The sequence below is a fragment of the Echiichthys vipera genome, assembly GCF_963691815.1.
Source record: "Echiichthys vipera genome assembly, chromosome: 8".
Taxonomy (NCBI): Eukaryota; Metazoa; Chordata; class Actinopteri; order Perciformes; family Trachinidae; genus Echiichthys; species Echiichthys vipera.
Genome location: NC_139833.1, coordinates 3259399 through 3280943, shown reverse-complemented (window position 1 = coordinate 3280943; position 21545 = coordinate 3259399). Strand labels below are relative to the sequence as shown.

At 45.8% G+C, this 21545-nt stretch overlaps 1 protein-coding gene across 1 annotated transcript in view; it reads left to right on the top strand.

The window, feature by feature from the left end:
* Positions 1–21545, top strand: part of syngap1b (synaptic Ras GTPase activating protein 1b) — a gene marked incomplete at both ends in the record, with an annotated part of 171782 nt that overhangs the window by 136870 nt on the left and 13367 nt on the right. The window contains 11 exon segments of the mRNA XM_083918601.1: positions 1285–1429; positions 1580–1816; positions 3527–3728; positions 4521–4744; positions 5670–5871; positions 6248–6532; positions 6534–6842; positions 8138–8575; positions 9712–9885; positions 10257–10468; positions 17046–17118. Coding sequence (XP_083774727.1) covers positions 1285–1429; positions 1580–1816; positions 3527–3728; positions 4521–4744; positions 5670–5871; positions 6248–6532; positions 6534–6842; positions 8138–8575; positions 9712–9885; positions 10257–10468; positions 17046–17118 — 2501 coding nt within the window.

The window sequence follows — 21545 nt, the reverse complement described above, 5'->3', positions numbered from 1 at the left end:
TAACTGTCAGCGTCACTGAAAAGAAATCCCCCCAGTTACTTGTAGCGACTAAGGGAAACCAACAAAAATGTCGGTGTGATGGTGAGGTCGGGTCCAGGCGATTGCATGACGCACTAACAAAACAATTCACTGAGATCCAAAAGACGCTTGACATCAACTTATTATAACACGTAAAAGATCATTATCAAAATAATATCAGCAACGCCAACACTCCACACGCAGGTAAGCACGTGCTTAAATCAGTGTGGCCCCAGTTAGCTAATATCATCAAACACCAACAAATATTTATGCCAAACTATAAACCATCTCATCAGGAAACCGGTGGATTGGGAATGAGTCCTGACCCCAAGTGAAGGAGTTCAAGTACCTCAGGATCTTGTTCACGAGTGAGGGGACGATGGAGCGTGAGTTTGGCCGGAGAATCGGAGCAGCGGGGGCGGAGCTGCAGTCGCTCTACCGCACCGTTGTGACGAAAAGAGAGCTGAGGAAGGCAAAGCTCTGGATCTACCGGTCAGTCCTGGTTCCTACCCTCACCTGTGGTCATGAAAGCTGGGTCAGGACCCACAGAACCAGGTTGCGGGTACAAGAGTCTGAAATGTGTTTCCTCAGGAGGGGGGCTGGAGTCTCCCTTAGAGAGAGGGGGAGAAGTTCAGCATCCGTGAGGAACTCGGAGTAGAGCCGCTGCTCCTTTGCGTTGAAAGGAGCCAGTTGAGGTGGTTCAGGATCATCTGGTAAGGATGAACCCTGGGCGCCTCCCTAGGGAGTTGTTCCAGGCACGTCAATCTGGGAGGAGGCCTCGGGGAAGACGCAAGACCAGGTGGAGAGACTGGCCTGGGATCGCCTCGGGATCCCCCAGTTAGAGCTGGTTAATGTGGCCCGGGAAAGGGAAGTTTGGGGTCCCCTGCTAAAGCTGCTGCCCCCGCGACCCGACCCCGGATAAGAGGCTGAAGATGAGATGAGATGAGATATAATAAAAAATAATAAAGATATATCATCAAATAAGAGTTGATGATCCAGTTGATGATAAGAGTAAAGTAAGATTCAAATAAAGCAATGATACCGACGTCCTACTTCATACATTCTAAGAAAATGGTTAGCTTGTTGGCTAATTAGCCTGTCACCCAGGTTTTGCAGCATTGTCTGGGTTTTACAGACTCCTTACCCAAACCGCAGCACCACTCGTGAAAAAAACACATTTAATCTGTTGAATTTGTTGCTTTTCACGCTTGACAGCTGATCTCGGCCATTTCTGCTGTTGTCGTATTAATGTGATGTCCTTTGTAGGTGAGTTCATAAGGGCCTTGTATGAGTCAGAGGAAAATTGCGAGGTGGACCCCATGAGAACACCCCCCTCTGTGCTCCCAGACCACCAAGCCAATCTCCGAATGTGCTGTGAACTAGCACTCTGCAAGATCGTTAACTCCCATTGGTGAGTTCTTATGCAGCGCTTTTGTTTTGAGTGTGTTGACTCCTCTCTGCTATTTTAAAGATACGCAAGACTTCATATTCTTTCACGGGGAACTGAAGCATCTCCACGGTTTAGTTCTGACCCTGACCTGTAGCATATCCCCTTCCACAGTGTTTTCCCTCGAGAGCTAAAGGAAGTGTTTGCCTCCTGGAGAGTGCGCTGTGCCGAGAGAGGTCGGGAAGACATCGCCGACCGTCTCATCAGCGGCTCCCTCTTCCTGCGCTTCCTGTGTCCTGCCATCATGTCCCCGTCGCTCTTCAACCTCACCCAGGAGTATCCCGACGAGCAGACGTCTCGCACGCTCACCCTCATCGCCAAAGTAGTGCAAAACCTGGCTAACTTCTCCAAGTCAGTTTTCTTTTTTTATTACGTTTACACTTCATCCAGTCACTAACCACGGCACTGTTGCATGGGCTCCGATCGAACATGCTTAAAACAGCAAGCACTCAATCAAAACCCCAAAAAACAATTGAACATAAAACCAAAGATCTTCTTTGAGTACAAGAAAACACCCTGTGACTAAAATCTTAGTTTAGTGTTCCTCTGCGAAGGTAATTCAATTACATGAAATAATATCTGGAGTCATCTTAGAATACAAAAGCAACATGAGCTTAGTTAACCTTAATCAAAACTGCATTTAAATCTAACTGTAATAAGAAAAAACAATCAGGCACAAGCACGGCTAAGGCAGTGGGCACAACAGCAAAAGACCTCTGGGAAGAATTGAACATTTGGGACATTTGTTCCCGATTATATTAATGAAAATGGTGAATATTAGTGGGCCAAGGACTGAACCCTGGGTTACACCTTCAGACAAGTGCATCACTTTTGTAATTCAATTGGTAATAAAATATTTCCATTTCATTCTGAACCTATAAAAAGTAACATGTTTGCTCACACTTGTGTAAATTTACCATATCTTACTGTTTGCATTTCCATTAAAACGCTACTTTAACTTTGAGTTAAAAAAATGTCATCACGTTGTGCTAAAAACTAGTGATAGGCCGATACAGCGGCCGGCTGATATTATCGGCCAATATTAGAGTTTTTTAGGTGTATCAGTATCGGCCCGTGCAAGCTGCTGCGTTTGGCGGTAGTTCTTTCCCGCCATTATTTACAGACGGGCGTCCACAGGCAGCTCTGTAGTGCTGGAGACGCTTTTTTAAAAATTCAATAATGGTTCCTTTTTAAATTAAGATTTGTAACATTTGTTATCATCACTGGTAATTTTAATGATGTATATTCAAGGAGCAGAAGTAGTATCGGCTCCAAATATCGACCATAACGGTCATCGGCTAAGGCTGATGAAAAAAGAAACGGTATCGGCATCGGCCCTTAAAAATCCATATTGGTCGATGTCTACTAGAAACTTCAAAATGTTCCATGTTTTTAAGTCGTTGGACCACAAATAGTTTTTATTCACAAAGCAAAACTCTATCATTATTATGGCTTTGATTTATAAAGCGTCTTTCTCAGTGCTTAAGGCGCTTTACAGAGTCCAGGTTCATTCACACAGACGTACATGGTGGTGGTAAACTACGCAGTAGTCACAGCTGCCCTGGGGCAGACTGACAGAAGTGTGGCAGCCAATCAGCGCCTCTGACCACCTCCTCAAACATACAGCAGTCATACACATTCACACGAGGCAAGGTGGGTGAAGCGTCTTGCCCAAGGACACAACGACCATGACACAAGTAGGGCAGGGCGGGGATCGAACTGGCCGACTCGCTCTACCAACTGAGCCACAGTCGCCCCTAGAGCCACAGTCGCCCCACAATCATCATCTATCATGTCTCAGTTTGCTGCTGTTCCATGTGCAAAAGCATTTGATTGCATGAAAATCTGTGTGTACTGTTTTGTTTTAGTCCAGCAATCGACGTAAAGGACATTTTTGAAAAAGAAGCAGAACCTCAGTTTAAGAGTTATCATCAATTATGACTCCAGTTGACACTTTATTCCACCGTTTGTTGTCTTTATGACCTCTGTCCTTTCTCTTCTCTTCCAAACCCTACATGGCTTTTCTTCTCCCTGACCTTCTCCTTCCTCTCCGCCCTGCAGGTTCGGCAATAAAGAGGAGTACATGTGTTTCATGAACGAGTTTTTAGAGATGGAGTGGGGCTCCATGCAGCAGTTCCTGTACGAGATCTCCAACCTGGACAGCGTCAGCAACGCGGGCGGCTTCGAGGGCTACATCGACCTGGGCAGGGAGCTGTCCATACTCCACAGTCTCCTCTGGGAGGTCATCGCTCAGCTCAGCAAGGTACACACCAACACGACACACCCTCTGACCACTATACACTACACTGTTATAGACTGCAACTCTTTCCTGAGTGAGATATGCTACTTGTTCATGATTCTAGACAATAGAAATGTTAATGGGACGTTTTTTTAGGTGCTTTTTTTGTACATTTTTATCATTTTTTTTGATTTTTCAGCTTTTTTACACAATATTCCTCTACGGTTTTAATCACAACTTGAGTTTTTTTAAATTTTTTATCATTCATAGTTGGTAATATGGTGGTATTTTAATCACTTTGCCATACAGGGATTAGAAACCTACATTTCTAATATAGAAATATATATAATATTACATGTAATGGTAAATACATAATAGCTACACATGATGATATGATGCAGTCCAGTACAGGACCACCAGTAATTACATCTTAAACTACATTTACACAGAGGAGTCTGACAACAAAGGTCATATGTACAACTATATAACTGTTGCATTAAGTAGCATTATAGTGTATATTGTATACAGGTTGTGGTGTTATTGTGCCCATCCCATTTGCATCTCTTCAGGTTTTATTACCGTGAAGCCAAACTAAACACAACTCAGACTGGAAATGTGATTTCAGGATTGAATTTCCAACAATAAGTTTCTCAAACATGTCTCACAGTTCTCTTACCTCAGACTGTCTCGCTAAATGAGGCCTCGAGTCTTTACTGGGGCTCGATCCAGGTTATTAACTTAGGTGGAGGTGGATATAAATGTCATTTTAATAACTCAAAAATACATTATTCTTTAAATCCGCAGCAAAACTCAGCAAAACTGGTTTTCTTTGAACCACAGGATGCCATCATCAAACTGGGTCCTCTGCCTCGCCTCCTGAACGACATCAGCATGGCCCTGCGTAACCCACACCTCCAGAGGCAGCCCAGCCATCAGACAGACAGGGTGCAGGAGAGGCAGACAGACAGGCTGCTGTCACGGCCGAGCTTCAACAGGGGCATCTCATCCGAGTTCCAAAATCTCATGATGAGGGATCTTAGGTACGCTAAACTTCCACTGTTTTCTAATCTATATAGACAGACTCTGTAGGCAACGGATTTGGGTTGGTTGATGTCTGGTTTCCGTTTGTAGTATTTACGTATATCACGTTAGAGCGGGCTTCGGTTGCATGCAGGTGAACAGTCCGTGTGGAGAGCGAAAGAGGCAGAACACATCGGCCGTCGTGCAATCACAGAAGTTTAGTTTGTTTGACAACAGGGACGGTGCACATTAATAACATTACTGTAAATGAGAGGCTGTTTTTCATCTGTAGTCCCTGGACAGATGTTAAAGTCACTCTAAAAACAGAACAGAATATAAAATATAGAACAAATTAGATTAAAATTACAAAGTTACAGCCAGGGCAATCTACAAAACATGCACAGCAGCTAACAAACATGACAAAACAGCATATATGACATCAATCACATCATTCAAGACGCAAGAGACATCACACCGCAGCGAGCAGAGCAGACGCACAAACACAGAATGCATGCAACACGATAAAAACAAGACCACAATGAGACAGCACGCAGTACAAAGAGAAGAACCCATCAGCAATCGACGATCAGCAATCGACGATCTAGCTCTTCATTAGCATTTTGTTATTGTTTATATGCGTTCACATGCAAATATTTGTCTCTGATCTCCAACGCTGTTCTTGCATCCCAAGTAATCTGACCGCAAACAATGGTCACCGCTCGGAAGGGGAAGTCTTGAACCTGGTATCCGCTGGCAAGACACAAACAGTAGGACAGAAAGATAGCCAATGGGTTCTGAGAGAAGCAGCAACTAGAGAATTATTAGTTAATTATTGCTGCAGATTATTGTAGATCGACTAATCGATTCTTCAAAACATCCCAGCTCTGTTTGCTTCTTAGTCTCCATCTTGAGCTATTGTTGGCCTTACTCACTGCTGTTCTCCAGCTCTATAGATATCACCCGCTTGCCTTCCCCCACCTCCACCGGAGGGGTCATTCCATCCCGCGCTCAGATGAGTTTTCAGGACCGTGACCACCCCCATCGAGCTTCCTCCAAAGACATGTTTTACGTATCACGCCCTCCCTTGGCCCGATCCAGCCCGGCCTACTGCACAAGCAGCTCGGACATCACGGAGCCCGACCCTAAGGTGAGTTTTACCACACTGACTCGGGGAATCATCATCCCATCCACTAGGTCTATCTTTATCAATGTGAGGTTAGTATGGCGTGCATGTTAGTCATACTTGAGAGGATCTGCCATCGTGTGACCGAGGCTGTAGTTTATCATGACATCTGCTTTTTTTCCACTGATTCACCACGCAACTCATCCTAGCGGTATTTCCTGGGAAATACTTTGAGGCATTCCGATATCCAGGCCTCGCGGTAAAAACACCCGCACCACCCTCACCCATATCATCCGTGGCCACGTAACATACATACTATCAGGGGGCACAATAGCCTCTCATACCGCTTATTATTTAGGTGCTCAGTGTCAATAAAAGCGTATCTATGATGGACCTCCAGGATTCCCGAATGAACAGCGTGTCTAACCTGCAGTCGGTGGACATGCTCAACTCCTCCCAGGCCTCCATCGCCGGTATGGGCAGCTTCGGTGGGCTGAGCAGCGGAGGCGGTGGCGGCCTGGGGTCGGGCCTGAGCAGCCAGCTGCGGGCCGGTGGGAGGTTGTCAGCTGGCTCTGGCGGCTCCAGCATGTCCGGCGGCCTTCGGCTGAGCCAGCTGAGCCAGATGGGCACCACCACCGACTCGCTATCCCAGCAGCAGCAACAGCAGGCCGCCGCCATGCGCTACCCCGCTTTCCTTCCAGAATCCCCTCTTTCATCTGGCGACTGCTGACGGGCCTCAGCAGCAGCAGCTCCATCATCAGCACAGCCGGGCTCAACCTCCAGCACCCCTGCTCCTGGCCCCAGAGCCCGATCCCAATCACCCGACCTACATGCCACAGTTCGCCCATGGGGGGTTCTCTCGCAGCGAGGACCTGTCTACCCTCAGGACCAGGGACGGTCACCTGGGCCAACCCAGCATCATCCACTCACACAGCTACAGTGACGACTACAGCAGGGCTGAATATGGACGCAGGCAGATGTCGATGCAGATGCAGGTACATGTGTGTTCACTGTTTTCCCATGAAGTCTTAAAGATGGAGTCTGCGATTCTGATCCAATACAGCAAATATCTCCTCCGGTCTACTAGCTATTCGTTCTGTGTGCATTATAAAATACTCAGCGATGTCTCTTTAAATTGTCAACAGATAAAAGTAGCGAATAAAGGGGCTCATACAGGGTCACATAGCACTATTCTGTGGCCATGGATGTATAAGGATGTATAATGGAGCGAGAGGGATGGTGAATCTGACACATGCTCACCTTCTGAAGGATCTCTGACGGGAGGAGTGCATTTGCTTGGTTGTGCAGTTTAAATATCAGCTGCTGTCTTTCTCCAGAAATACGGACTCCACCTTTAAAGTCACAGTGCTTTTATCTTTTTTTATCTCATGAAAATCATTCTGACGACTTCAACTAACGATTGTCTTCGTTATCGTTTAATCCATTGATTATTTTTTCATTTGGTGTAAAGAAAAAAACCGATTACAAACACAAATGTCCATCAAAAACTGTCCAGAGCCCGAGGTGATGTCTTCATGTAGTTGTCAGATGAATGGGAGAAATGTTTGGTATTTTCCTTTTAAATGACTTAAACAATTCTGTAATGATCTGAATTGTTGCAGATGGACTAATTCATTCATTGTTTGAGCTCTAATGAATAAGGCAGGTCCATTTCTTTGGTTTCTATTTGCAAAATTGTACATTTTTGATGTCATTTCTGTCCAGAGTCAACTTCATTGCCTTCATTTGACAGACGAGTCAAATGATTAGTCATAAATATGTAACCTAAAGTCATTTATTAACTTTTTTGACAGGCTATTGTAGTTTTCCAAGCTTCACAGTTGTACGAAGTGACAGTTTTTTTCCTTGTCTAACGTGATAGTAACCTGCATCTCTTTGGGTTTTGGACTGTTGTTTGGATAAAACAAGCAAAACAGATGTCAGCTTGGTTTACATGGAAGTCAGGATTGACCCCCCCCCCCCCCCCCCCCCCCCCCCACCGTGTAGACCAAAGGATTAATCGAGTAATTGAGAAAATAATCTGCAGATTAATCAATGATGAAAATCATCGTTAGTTGCAACATTAATCTGGAAAGACTCATCGATCCATCACTCAGACTGGGTTGTATTTCATTTCCTCACCGGCGCCTGAAGACACAAGCCCAACCATCACAGCCTCTTGCATTTTCAGTCTGACTGAAAGTGACTGAAAGTAAAATCATCCGCCCCCAAAAAGAGCTGAAAGTGAAATGAAAACACAAACTTATTATTCTCTATTTTTCTTCTGCAGGAAAACCTCCAACAGCAGCAACAAATGATGGGCATGGCCTCCCAGACGGGCACCTCCCACTCCTCCCTGGCCACCACGCCCCCCACCACAGTCCAACCCGTGCGCCAGAGTTCTGTTGCCCCGCCTCCCACCCAGCGTGTCAAGTCCCAGACCTCCCACCAGCTGTCCGTCAGCGCGGCCGCTGCACCTGCTGCTCTGGCTAAAACACGACCGCCGAGCGGGAATCTCCTCCAGTCGCCAGAGTCCGGCTACGGCGGCAGGCAGCACGGGGCCCGGCAGCTGTCCGTCAAAGACAACACTGCCCCGGGCCTGCCCCACCAGCAGAGCTCTGTCAGGGAAAGCCAGAGTCCACAGGGAACCACCAGTCAGAGCACTCAACAGTCACCCCAGCAGCAGTCTCAGCAACAGCACCTGCTCAAACCCACCATGAGCAAACAGGTAATATCTGCACGCTCTGAATTCAACCTATTCTCCTTATTCTTCCCTTCAGTGTTTTCTACCAGCACCTGAGCTCATGACTATTCCTCCACAGTGTGTGTACGACACTGTATTTGACTTTCAATTGAGTCCCCAAAATGTATGAACACCTGCATCTCTGAGGCAAAACGCTTGTTAAAAGACCAGTTCAGAACAAAGAGTCATGACGGGATGAGTTGCGCAGGTCTGCACCATTCTGAAAGCCGCCAGTTCACACCAGTGAGAGGAGACAGTGGATGACCTTCATAGCATTCTTCATATACGTCCGTTGCAATGGCAGATTTTTTTTGAATTTGAAGCGTCTTAAAACATGAATGACGACAGACGGATAGTGAGGGCGCACTCACACTGTCCTTCCGTCCCGTGCCCCGGGCTTTAGGGTCCTTGTCCCCCCCTCCAGGCCCGTTTGTACTCACTCTACCTGGGCCTCGGAGAATGCTTCTTGCCTGTCCGTACGTCATCACGCCGTAACACGTCACACGCATTGATGACGTCATGGCGATGCGTGGCTTTGTTTCCAGATCTTTCCGTAGACCTCTGAGTTTTTGTGCGTCTTGTCGACTGTTTTTGAATCTTTTCATCGACCAAATCTGCAGTAAACACTCCACCTCCGCATCACACCAACGTGAACCTTTCGCCGCCATTGTTGTTGTTGTTAAATGTCCGCGCATGGTCCCTCCTTCTTTTTTCTATGTCACAACAGGCGCACATAAATGACGTGAGAGCCGCCGTAGTCGTCCTGCTCGTGCTCGTACCCGTGCGCACGCTCGTGCTCGTACATGTGCAAACGCGCTCTACAAAAGCCCACCTCTCTCAAACGGGCTGTGGACGGCCAGCTGGCCGCAGCTGGCCGCAGCTAGACGCGGAGCGGTTGCACTCACACTGGTCAAACGAACTAGGCTCTACCCGAAAAACCTGTTTTGGCCTGGTGCGAAAGGACAGTACTTGCTACATCTGCATTTCAAGTAGAGATGAGACTGACTCACTGCTTCGTTCTCAATAAAGTCGCTCCCTCTCCTTTTTACTTTTTTAGTTTGTTCTTTGAAACTTACTCTCCCAAAGTTCCCACATTCAGTATGCTTGTCTCTCTTTTCCAGGGCTCCCAGACTCCATCCACCCTCAACCCTCCAACCCCGGCCAACGAGCGAACAGTGGCCTGGGTCTCCAACATGCCTCATCTGTCGGCTGACATTGAAAGTTCGCGGATCGACCGTGAAGAGTTCAAGCTGAAGGAGTACTCAAAGAGCATGGATGAGTCACGCATGGACAGGGTAGGTATTAAGCCTAAGAACTTGCCTTTGGCTTTGACATTTTTAACTTTTATTAATGCTCAGAGGAACACTGAGTCATGTCTATCACTGCTGAGCAGATGGCTCTCAGTTCTGCGATTAACACGCGCACAGAGGTCTCAAACAGTGTGGGAAACAACAGCCATCAGCCAAGTGTTGACATCTTTTTCAGTGTTTGGTATATTCACTGTAAACCAGCTTTTTCATTTGGAGAATTTGGAGGTGTTTTTTTAGTATGTCTGGTATGTTTAGTAGAACTTTCCAACCCACTTGCCACTGAGGAAATCAGGGCATGTAAACACTGACCTGGTTCCCCCTCCTAATTTAGCATTCTCTCCATATCTCCGCCTCAGGTACGCGAGTACGAGGAGGAGATCAACTCCCTGAAGGACCGCCTGGTGATGTCCCACAAGAAGCTGGAGGAGTATGAGAGGAGGCTCCTCACACAGGAGCAGCAGACCAATAAGATCCTCCTACAGTACCAGAACCGACTCGACGACAGTGAGAGGAAGCTACGTCAACAGCAAGTGGAGAAAGACTCCCAAATTAAAGGAATAATTAGCAGGTAAATGGAGGCTGTTGTTGGGATTGAGGGCAGAAGACAGCTAAGACGCCACGCGGTCTTTTATAGGGAGGCCACACTGACTTTATCTTTGTTTATTTTGACTCCTTAGGTGAATAGAATATGAGTTTTCTTCCAAAATCCGTGGGAAAAGTGACGTTTTCTCAGCTAGCGGTAATTAAAATGCATCGTTGAGCTTCTGAGTGGAAGCAGAAGTCTTTGGTTGACGTAGTACAAGTTTAGCATATTGGATTCTATTAAACAAGAGTGAAACTCAGACTTGAAGCTGCGAATACGTGCGGTATATTATTGGAACAGGATTCTATTTCCAGGGGTTGTTATCTTGCAGAGAATAGCGGAGAGTAGGAGGTTGTTTCAGTTTCATTAAGTACCACAGCCCTGGGAGCGAGCGGGGAGCTGCACTGCACGTTGAAAGCCAAAGCTGCAGACATGTAACGAGTGACAAATTAAGTGATAGAGTAAAATATGGAAAACAGATCCGTGTATCGTCTCTGATAAGCGCGCAGGGCCTTTTCTCTCAGCTCAGTTAAGCCGGACAAAGGAGTTTTTGATTGATTCTTAAGCTCTTGTTCTGGCAAATCTGCCATCATAACACGCTTTACTTGGTTTGTTTTTTTTAAAGCATCATATTCGGAGGACTGAGGAGAACTCCAGCTGAGTCCTAATATTATCGAGTGCTCGTGTGGAATTGCAGCGGTGCAATTTTGGAGTCATTTATTTTATCGATCGACCACAAAATTAAGCAGCTGATGGAAAATAGTGGAATATTGATTGTCTCTCAGTTGCGTTCAGGCACTAAACTCCAAATGTTTGCTGTTTTTAAGGCATTTTAAGTATTTACTGTGAAGGAGTGAATTCAGATGAAAAGGGTCCTGTAAGGGAAAGAGTGCAGTAGTGTGGTAGTAGTCTGTGGTCTGCAGCTGAAGGGTGGATATCTGTGACAGAGAGTGTTGCCACTTCTAATCCACTCCAGGAAAGAAGACGTGGAATGAAGAGAGACACAGTCCTGCTCGTCTTTTACGGGGAAGCATCTCTAACGCCCCTAACCTTGTACATAAAGCCACCCTTAAAACACCCTCACACACCCTCGTGCTGCTGCCCGTATCATTCGCCACTTTTATGAACGCAGCTTTTAACTGGATCTCGGCATCTGATTCATTCTCAGTTGACTCTCCCGGGAGATTGCACCGTAAGAGCGCAAGAGGATTGAAATTTCACGACTTCTGCACTTTTTTTAAAGCGACGCGTTGTTTTGGACCTTCATGCGCAGGACTACGGAAGACCGCTGTTTAATATCAGCTCTTCCATTTTAAATCCAGGGGACCCGTGTTCACTGAAGGACTGCTTACGTATCTTTCTACATGGGGACCGATACACCTCTCTCTCTCTGTCTCTTTTATATTCATATGATGAAATATGAAGAGGGGAGAAAGTCACAAACAGCGATGAAGATTCAAGCATGAAGGCGTAAAGGAACAATGCCGCATAATAGAGGAACTTTATCAGAGCACTTAAAGCCAAACCGCTGGTTATCGCTCCCCTGGAGTATAAAGCTTAAAGCGAACACATTAAATCTGCTGCACACACACAGCACACAGCATACAGTAGTGTGCAGGAACCTGCATACAGCCAAGGCGTGCACTTGTATCCTGTGTTACTTGTACCATCTGACCACTCAAGGATGAATTCAGTAGCAGATCTGGATGCTTCCAAGTCAGTTTTAGTCACAGTTCACGGGGGCCAGACCGTATTATCGCACACATGGCAAGACTTGCACCGTCTGGATTTGAACTCACGTACGAGCGCCGCAAAGAGTGCAGAAAGAGCGGATGCCGAGCAGCACGGGACTCCGAAACCTTAGTGAAATGGCAAGTATAACCACAGCCTTATGTTACAGTTCATCTTTAATTGACTTTTCTGTTCAATCTTCACATTCAGACACATGACGTCGATGCAAATGCAAGCTCAGGTTCTGCGACAAGGAGCGCACGTGATCCCGAATCCACAGCTCCTAGTGTAGGGCTCGAACCGATCTCTCTATGTGCAGAACTCCAAACACACAGCGCTGTGTTTCAAGCGTCAGAGATTTTTCTTTTCAGAGAAGCCTTAATGTTCTGTAGATACACTTTACTTTAAGCTGGGAGCAAATCCAGTATCTGATACTTTGGGTTCTTCACCTATCTCATTCCAACCAAAGCCAAATATTGAGTTACAGTTTTTTTTGATTGCTTTGACAGTAGTAGTAGTTAACGCAAAAGCCTTAACAGTGGCACCAATGGTCAAAATGACTCATTTTGCCTGCAAAAGGCTCGAACTCCGCCAAAACATTTAAAATATGGACCAAAAGCAAATTTTGCCCTCAAACAACACAACTTGCACACAAGTGCATAAGCGCTTCCAATCAGTCATTAGACAAGGGGCATCAAAATACAACATTCAGCTGATTTTTCATATTTTATTGAATGCAGTATTCATTCTTTTTTTAGAATGTGGCTTAGAAATGAAATATTCCAACAGAAACCACAGATATAGTATAAAATAAGGAAAATAACAATAACAATTCTGTACGATAAAGAGAAAAATCTCTTTTAGTCAATTCTCTCTTGACGAATCAGCCACATGGCCTCATCTACGTCGCACTCAGTATTTTCTCTTGCGATGCACAGAGGGAAAAGTCTTCTTGCATGCCCGATCCAGCCTTGGCATGCCTCTGCATCTATATCTTGGGATTGCAAATTGAAAAGTTGTGTGTAGCAGTGTCAAACAGGTGCTTCAGTGATTTCACACTGGTCCAGAAGTGTCTAAGAGACGGGAACATATGTGTTCTGTTTGGTTACCACAGCTAAAGCACTGGAGTCTGGATGCTTCAATGACATCTGCGTTAACTGATTTGCAAAAGGGTGCAGTGGGAAGTGTGTCAAAGCAATGACAACGGGTTTACTCATTTGCAAGAGGTGTCTTTTGCTCTGTTGAGAGAGTGATGATGAAGACTAAGAGGTTTCTTCAACCAGGTCAAAGCAATCAAAAAAAACTGTAAATCCACTGAAAACACTGAACCCACTTTACCTGTAGCACTTAAATCTATATATTTTTTCTTCAGGGTAGTGATCCTATCAGTTGGCTACAGGCTCTCCACTTTTAGTTTGTTTTAGTCGAAATATTTGATGCATTTTGGTCGTTACAAACTATCCTCCACGAGCAGTTTGCTGTGAACCGAACAACAGATTTACGGTGATTTTGCAGCAGTGGAAGAAAAAAATCACTGCTCTTAATCGCACATGTCATAGTAATAATCTATTTTATTTATAATCCATAGCATATTAGAGTCTATGATGCAAGAGCCATAACAATAATGATATATGAAGTATATATGAATTCTATGGAGAGTGACATTAGAACTATTTTAACCGTGCAATAGCTAAGTTTTTAGCAGGAGAAGCGCAATAACAGATGCAATATGTCTACGTGTGCTGCCTGTGCACATGCACATGCAGGATCCTGCTGAGGTATATATTTAATATATACTATACACATATATATTGTATGCATCTCTTGTACATAAAGAAACTTCCTGCCAAAACCTTTTACCAGGTGCCATCCGCAGTATCTAAAGATATATATGACCTGGAATACTGTAAGAGTGCAAAACGCCACAGAGACAACGTGACAACGATGACGTGACTCTTTTGACAACAGTGTGTTCTGCAAAGTGTGTTTCTTCAGTTCTCCACTTGTGTTCGGCTTCTCTGTACGGTGTTTGTGTATTTACCTGCATTTAAAATGAAAGAGTGCAATGGATATTATTTATTATTTATGAATTTAAGCGGTTTTGCTGTAAATGCTTGGTATGCCTTTATGAGCTGCAGTCCGTCATTGGTGGTGTCCGGTGACATGGTGATCAGAGTAGTCGTTTAAGAACGTGAGACAGTGCTGTCATTTCACTTATACAGTTACAGTTTTATTTAGATATTAAAAAGGGCAGCCATATTTATTTCCCCCCCGCTCCAGAGATAATATAATAATATAATATTCTGGTGTCAGTATATCCGCCTCTCTTTTGTAGCAAGAATATATTGATAGCTGTATAGATTGTACTCCGGCAACACCCGTGTTTGAATCTTGCAAATTAATTCCTATTGGTGATGAGTTTCGGCTTGGTGTGTGTGTGTGTGTGTGTGTGTGTGTGTGTGTGTGTGTGTGTGTGTGTGTGTGTGTGTGTGTGTGTGTGTGTGTGTGTGTGTGTGTGTGCATTGCATGTGCGTGTGTGTGTGTGTGTGTGTGTGTGTGTGCGTGTGCAAATGCCAACAGAGCTTAAGAATCAATGATATCCATCTCCGTATATGACATGAAAATATTATATATATATATATCGTAATAAATGTTGGCATGTATGCCTGTGTGTGCGTGTGTGTGCGTGTGTGTGTGTGGGTGTGTGTGTCTGCGTGTGTGTGTTTGTGTGTGTGTGCGCGTGTACCAGTGTGTGTGTGTGTGTGTGTGTGTGTGTGCATTGCATGTGTGAGTGTGTGCAAATGCCAACAGAGCTTAAGAATCAATGATATCCATTTCCGTATATGACATGAAAATATTTCAATAGTAATAAATGTTGGCATGTATACCTGTGTGTGTGTGCGTGTGTGTGTGTGTGTGTGTGTGTCTGCGTGTGTGTGTGTGTGTGCGTGCGTGTGTGTGTGTGTGTGTCTGCGTGTGTGTGTGTGTGTGTGTCTGTGCGTGTGTCTGCGTGTATCTGCGTGTGTGTGCGTGTCTGCGTGTGTGTGCGTGTCTGCGTGTGTGTGTGTGTGCACGTGCGTGCGTGTGTGCGTGTGTGTCTGCGCGTGTGTGTATGTGTGCGTGTGTGTGTGTGTGTCCGATTGGCATGGCTTGTAGCAACAGCCAAGGGTTTACAGTCACTTTTACACGGACTTGGGTCAAAAATAGTTGCAAATCATTCTGTAGTTGGTTTGAACCGGACGGGTGGGGGTCAAAGGTCGGTCTGCGGTCAGAGTAACCTTCATGTTGCACAAGAAAAAGATTTGCAGCCTCCGTTTGACCCAGGTCTGTTGTTTCTTTCCATTACATCAACTCTCCATCCTATGACACCTTTTGTCTCTCTGTAGCAACATATTCAGACTCTGTGACCTCACGTTGGTAGATCCACGCATTGATTTGACTACGTGTTCGACTTGACCTCAGAAGCACACTACTTGAAGTACAACTGGATATAAAAAGCTCAACTTTCTCTCTTTTTTGTAACATATCACCCACATGAATCATTGTCTGCCTCCTGGAGTCGTGTCAGGATCTCAATGCTGTATACCCGTGTTACACTCCATTGTTATTTGGGACAGTGCTTCTGTTTCTGTGTGTGCTTACAGAAGGTATGAGTGACTCTTTTTCTTTTGTAAAATAACCCTCAACACTGTACATTATTTATGGAATAAAACATCCAAACATTTATGTTTGAAACTTCACCTGTGGATTTTCCTTCTTTCTTGTCAAACGTGTTCCTCTCTGTGTCCTGAATGAAACCGCATGAACGTGCACATGAGCGACACAACATCACTGGATCTGGTGTATTTACTCCGCGCTGGATCAAATTGAATGCTGCTGTGGACTATTTGATTGGCTTAGCGGCTTAATGAACACCAGAAAGTCTTTCCGGGCCTTTTTAAACCCGACAAATTGACATAAAGTTACTTCTTTGTGCCCTGTTATAAAAGGATAAAAGCTCATTTCACGTCAACAAATTGCAACGATTCTGCTGCGGCAAACTCTCAACCCAATAAAACGATGTGAAGAGAGGTTCTTTTATTCACACTTGACGTCTCTTTAGCGTTTATCGCCACCAGAACAATATGCACAGCTGATCCAGTTGGCCGTGTCACTGCAAGAGTGTGAGAAATACCCTTGAACGACCGTGATTGGAGCGAATCCCTGGCGCTTGGATAGCTGATCAGGAGGGCGGAGAAACCTGCGTCGTCCGTTGGCTCGTGAAAAGTCCAGCAGTGAGCTCGCTCGTATCTGCGAGCGGCGTCTTTGAAGTGATTAGTCAAAGGGTTTTTCCACCGGCGCCTCGGTAGCTCTGCATTACATAAGAGGGGCAATTCCCTGGGGATGATCGGGATCTATTACTGAACCGTGCGCTTCACGTGGAGTAACTGTCCAAAACTGGCCGTAATTGCGCTTTGAAAACACCTTAAATTGAGCGAAAAACGCTTTGATGAATCCCACGGGAGGGGGGGGGAGGGGGAGGGGAGAAAACAAAACAAACAAGGCTTCGCCGGGGAAAACTGGCAGCGCCTCAGAAAGCCTGGCTCTGGTTACTGCTGCTCAACGTTTGCACGGGCTCGAACGCTTGAGCTGCCTGTCAGATTTGGGACTCAGGTAACCAACTTCTCACCACTGCGGTGGCGTTGAGACAGATGTTGAAGATGCACCTGCTCGACTTCTGGTTATGTGTCATCTTGGATTCATAATACTCCCTCTCTTTCTGTCAACCCCCCCTTCCCCCCTTTCCCCCTCTTTCCCTCTTTCTCTCTCTCTCTCTCTCTCTGCTTCCAAGACTCATGGCCGTGGAGGATGAGTTAAGGGTTGGACCCGTGATTGAGCAGAAAACCAGGATTTTCCCAGATCAGGTCTGTGAGACTGCTTCTTCTCTCGCCGAGTCCGTGCGATGGCCCGTGCTGTCTCCTCTGCTCTCCCCCCTCTACCTCTCTTTCTCCCCCCTGCTACTGTTATTATTTTGTGTGCTGTGCGTATGTGGTCCCTCTGATTGCCTTGCCCCCTCGTCCCTGACCCGTCCCCCTGTGTCTGGGTTTGACCGCCATCTGTCTGAAAACATACCTGGGAGCTTTGAGGATCAGGGAGTGTTGTTGTGTGCAGCTCGAGCTCAGGAGACGTCTGACTCGAGCTGGGTTTGTGGGCTTATCTCGGTCTGTGTGGTGATGTTCCTGTCAAATGTTTCCGTTGAGCATGTCGGGGGTTAAAAACCCTTCAACCTGTTTCCCACATGATGTAGAACCAGATCTCCTCTCCGTTTATTGAGCAGCTGAGCCCCAAATGCTGCGTGGAGCTGCTGCTGCTGTTGTGTCTTCAGGAGCTTCTCTCTTTAGTGGTTCTCATTTCATGCTCTCAACCCACCCCATTTCTTATCCTGTCACTGTGAACTAGCCAACCTCCAAGCATGACTCATGCTCTAAATATAGTGTGTGTGTGTGTGCGTGTGTGTGTGTGTGTATATATATATATATATATATTTTATAATATGATAGATAGTAATAAGCTCACTCATGTGATATAAAAAGTAGCCGCACCACAGGGTCAAACTCATTATTGCTGTACTCATCATGTCCCATATAACGGCCCATTGGAGAATGATGTAAAACATAATATTGGATTGTAATTATTGACAAATTAATATTGTACGCTGGTGATTCTGGGAGTGATTTTAATGACTTTATACAGTCGGATAGTTTGTGAAAGTCCCTCAGTTACTTTCCAGCACTGGTCACCAGTGTTGCCAGATTTGACACCACGTTGCCCCAATCACAGCCTCAAACCTGCCCACTCGTCATAAAAATGTCTTTGCTTCAGACACAAAACCGGCAAACTGACCTGAAACCTGCACTGCAGAGCGTCAATACAGAGAGAAAACACACCATCATCATAGCTGTCAGCCACCGACAGTTACAAGCTAACAAGCTAACAAACAACAGAAACTAAGGGCGCACTCACACTGTCCTTCCGCACCGCGACCCGGGCTTTAGGGTACTTGTCCCCCCTCCCTCTCCCCCCGCGCCCCAGGCCCGTTTGTACTCACACTGGCTGGGCCTCGGCCAATGCTTCTTGCTGTCCATACGACATCACGCCGTAACACGTCACACGCATTGATCGCGTGTGTGTGGCTTTGTTTCCAGATCTTTCCATAGACCTCTGAGTTTTTGTGCTTCTTGTCGACTGTTTTTGAATATTTTCATCGACCAAATCTGCAGTAAACACTCCACCTCCGCATCACACCAACGTGAACCTTTCGCCGCCATTGTTATTGTTGTTAAATGTCCGCGTACGGTCCGTCTTTCTATTTTCTATGTCCGAACAGGCGCACATACTGCTACCGCCGTAGGGCTCGTGCTCGTACATGTGCAAATGGCTCCGCTAAAGCCCACCCCTTTCAAGCGGGCCGTGGGCGGAACGGGTGCACTCACACTGCTTAAACGTACTAGGCTTTAGCTGAAGAAAACGGTTTTGGCCCGGTACAGAAGGACAGTGTGAGTGCGCCCTAAAAGATGCTAACTACCCTTACCATTCAGCTACGTCTGCTAGTCGACCAGTTTAGTGACAACAGACAGGGGATGAGGCCGGATGCAGGAAATCTCAATGAGGGAGAAACAGCAGATGTGCTTCCACCCTCTTCTCTGAGTTTTTTTATGTGGCAAAACCACATTAAACAAAATCTTAATCATAGCAGAGTCGTTTTTATAGACTTTAAAATGTGTCTGGAGTGGGACTTAAGAAGAGCATCAAAGGGTTACACCAGCATTTAGCAGGAACATGTGGCTTTATGTGTACCAGTGACAATTTAAGCTCCAACAGCACTGGTCACCAGTGTTGCCAGATTTGACACCACGTTGCCCCAATCACAGCCTCACACCTGCCCACTCGTCATGACAGTTGCCCAATGTCTTTGCTTCAGATGTTGGACGACATCTCCATACTACGTTAAATGTAATCTAAAAGACGTGAACATCAAAAAGCTAATCTCCGTGTCACAGAGCTCCAGCAGTAGTCACACTTGATATGTTGCTTTCTTTTCTCCTTCGGTCGTACTCGTGAATTTTTATCAGTTAATTGCATGAAATGTCAAAGAGACGCACCTATCGAAAGGGAGGGGAGAGAAATAATGATGTCTCCAAAGGGAAGAGCTGCTTCGGAGAATCTCACTGATGGTCATTATCACAACTCATCTGACAATTATGTATTCTGAGAAATCCCATAAGGAATATATAAATATATATTCAGAATTAATAACATGAACACAAGTCCTCACTACAGAGGAGTTTCCAGGATTTCATCTCGGTTACCTGATATCCAGGGGCTGGAACTCACGATTATTTCATTGTCGATTCTTCTCTCCATCATTTTTTGGATTAATTAATAACATCCATGTCAGACGAACTGTCCAAAACTCAAACATCTTCAATTTACAATCGTGCAAAACAAAGAAAATCAGCTAATTTTCAGATCTGAGAACCTAAGGGCGCTCTCACAATGTCGTTCCGCACCGGGCCAAAGCAGGTTTTACAGGTCAAGCCTAGTGCGTTTGACCAGTGTGAGTGCAACCGCTCCGCGCATAACTGCGGACAGCTGGCCGTCCACGGCCCGTCTGAGAGAGGTGGGCTTTTGTAGAGCGCGTTTGCACGTGTACGAGCACGAGGCCTACGACGGTTCTGAGGTCATTTCCTGTGCGCCTGTTGGGACATAGAAAAAAGAAGGAGGGACCATGCGCGGACATTTAAAACAATGGCGGTGAAAGGCTCACGTTGGTGTGATGCGGAGGTGGAGTGTTTACTGCAGATTTGGTCGATGAAAAGATTCAAAAACAGTCGACAAGACGCACAAAAACTCTGAGGTCTACGGAAAGATTTGTAAACAAAGCCACGCATCGCCATGACGTCATCAATGCGTGCGACGTGTTACGGCGTGATGACGTATAGGCAGCAAGAAGCATTCTCCGAGGCCCAGGTAGTGTGAGTACAAACGGGCCTGGAGGGGGGGACAAGGACCCTAAAGCACGGGGCACGGTGCGGAAGGACAGTGTGAGTGTGCCCTATAATACTTCTAACATTTCACGTTATTTTGCTTAAAAAAACAACCTAAATAATGAATCGATTAGCAAAATATTTGCCGATTCATCGTCTCCCCAGGGACGAATCAACTACTCGTTGAAGCTCCACGTTGCAGGTTCCTATTTGTACCTCCTGTAAGCCTGTTATGTGCCAGATGGATAAAGTTTGCAGCGTAGGACGAAGACTCGAGCACTATAACACGGAGGCAATCAGGGAAAAAAGTATGTGGGATTTGATTTAGTGCAGATGACGACAGAATCAAACCAGAGAGACTCACACGTACTGTAAAGAAAAGGATTCAGGACTTTCGTAAGCCCCGTGAATCATCTGGAGTCATCGTTCACTGTCAGCAAAAAGGAGGTCGTACGGGTTTTTCTGAGTCTTATTATCCTGCTTTAAAAATAATGCTTTGTATTCAGGCGACGGCTGAAGGAAGCTGTGTGCCTTAACGCTGAATTAAAGTGAATTATTACTTTGAATCACTCTCACAAAACTCTATTCTTTTGTAATTAACAAGTCCGATGATCAGTTGGAGGTGGAGATTTGCTCGTTATTGTGTGAAAAACGATGCATTGAGTTTTTAGAACCAACTAAATTCATCTTTTAAAAGGCTTGTAAGACGCATTTAAGTTCCCCTCCCCTCAAAAAGTGTGATTTCCTTCTGTTTCTGTCCTCTTTAATGTCTGACACTCGCTATCGTGACTTGTATCCGAGCACATTTGGTCTCTAGAGAGGTGTTTTCACATTCCTCTGCTGAAGGAGGAGATGTCTGTTCACTTCTCATGCAATCTGAGATCCAAACGTGTCCTGGGCAGATTTAGGGCGCACTCCCACTGTGCCTCCATCCCGCGCCCCGTGCTTTAGGGTCCTTGTCCCCCCCTCCAGGCCCGTTTGTACTCACCCTACCTGGGCCTCGGCGAATGCTTCTTGCTGCCTATACGTCATCACGCCGTAACACGTCACACGCATTGTGCGTCTTGTCGACTGTTTTTGAATCTTTTCATCGACCAAATCTGCAGTAAACACTCCACCTCCGCATCACACCAACGTGAACCTTTCGCCGCCATTGTTTTAAATGTCCGTGCATGGTCCCTCCTTCTTTTTTCTACGTCCCAACGGGCGCACAGGAAATGACCTCAGAACCGCCGTACGCCTCGTGCTCGTAAACGTGCACACGCTCGTGCTCGTACATGTGCAAACCTGCTCTACAAAAGCCC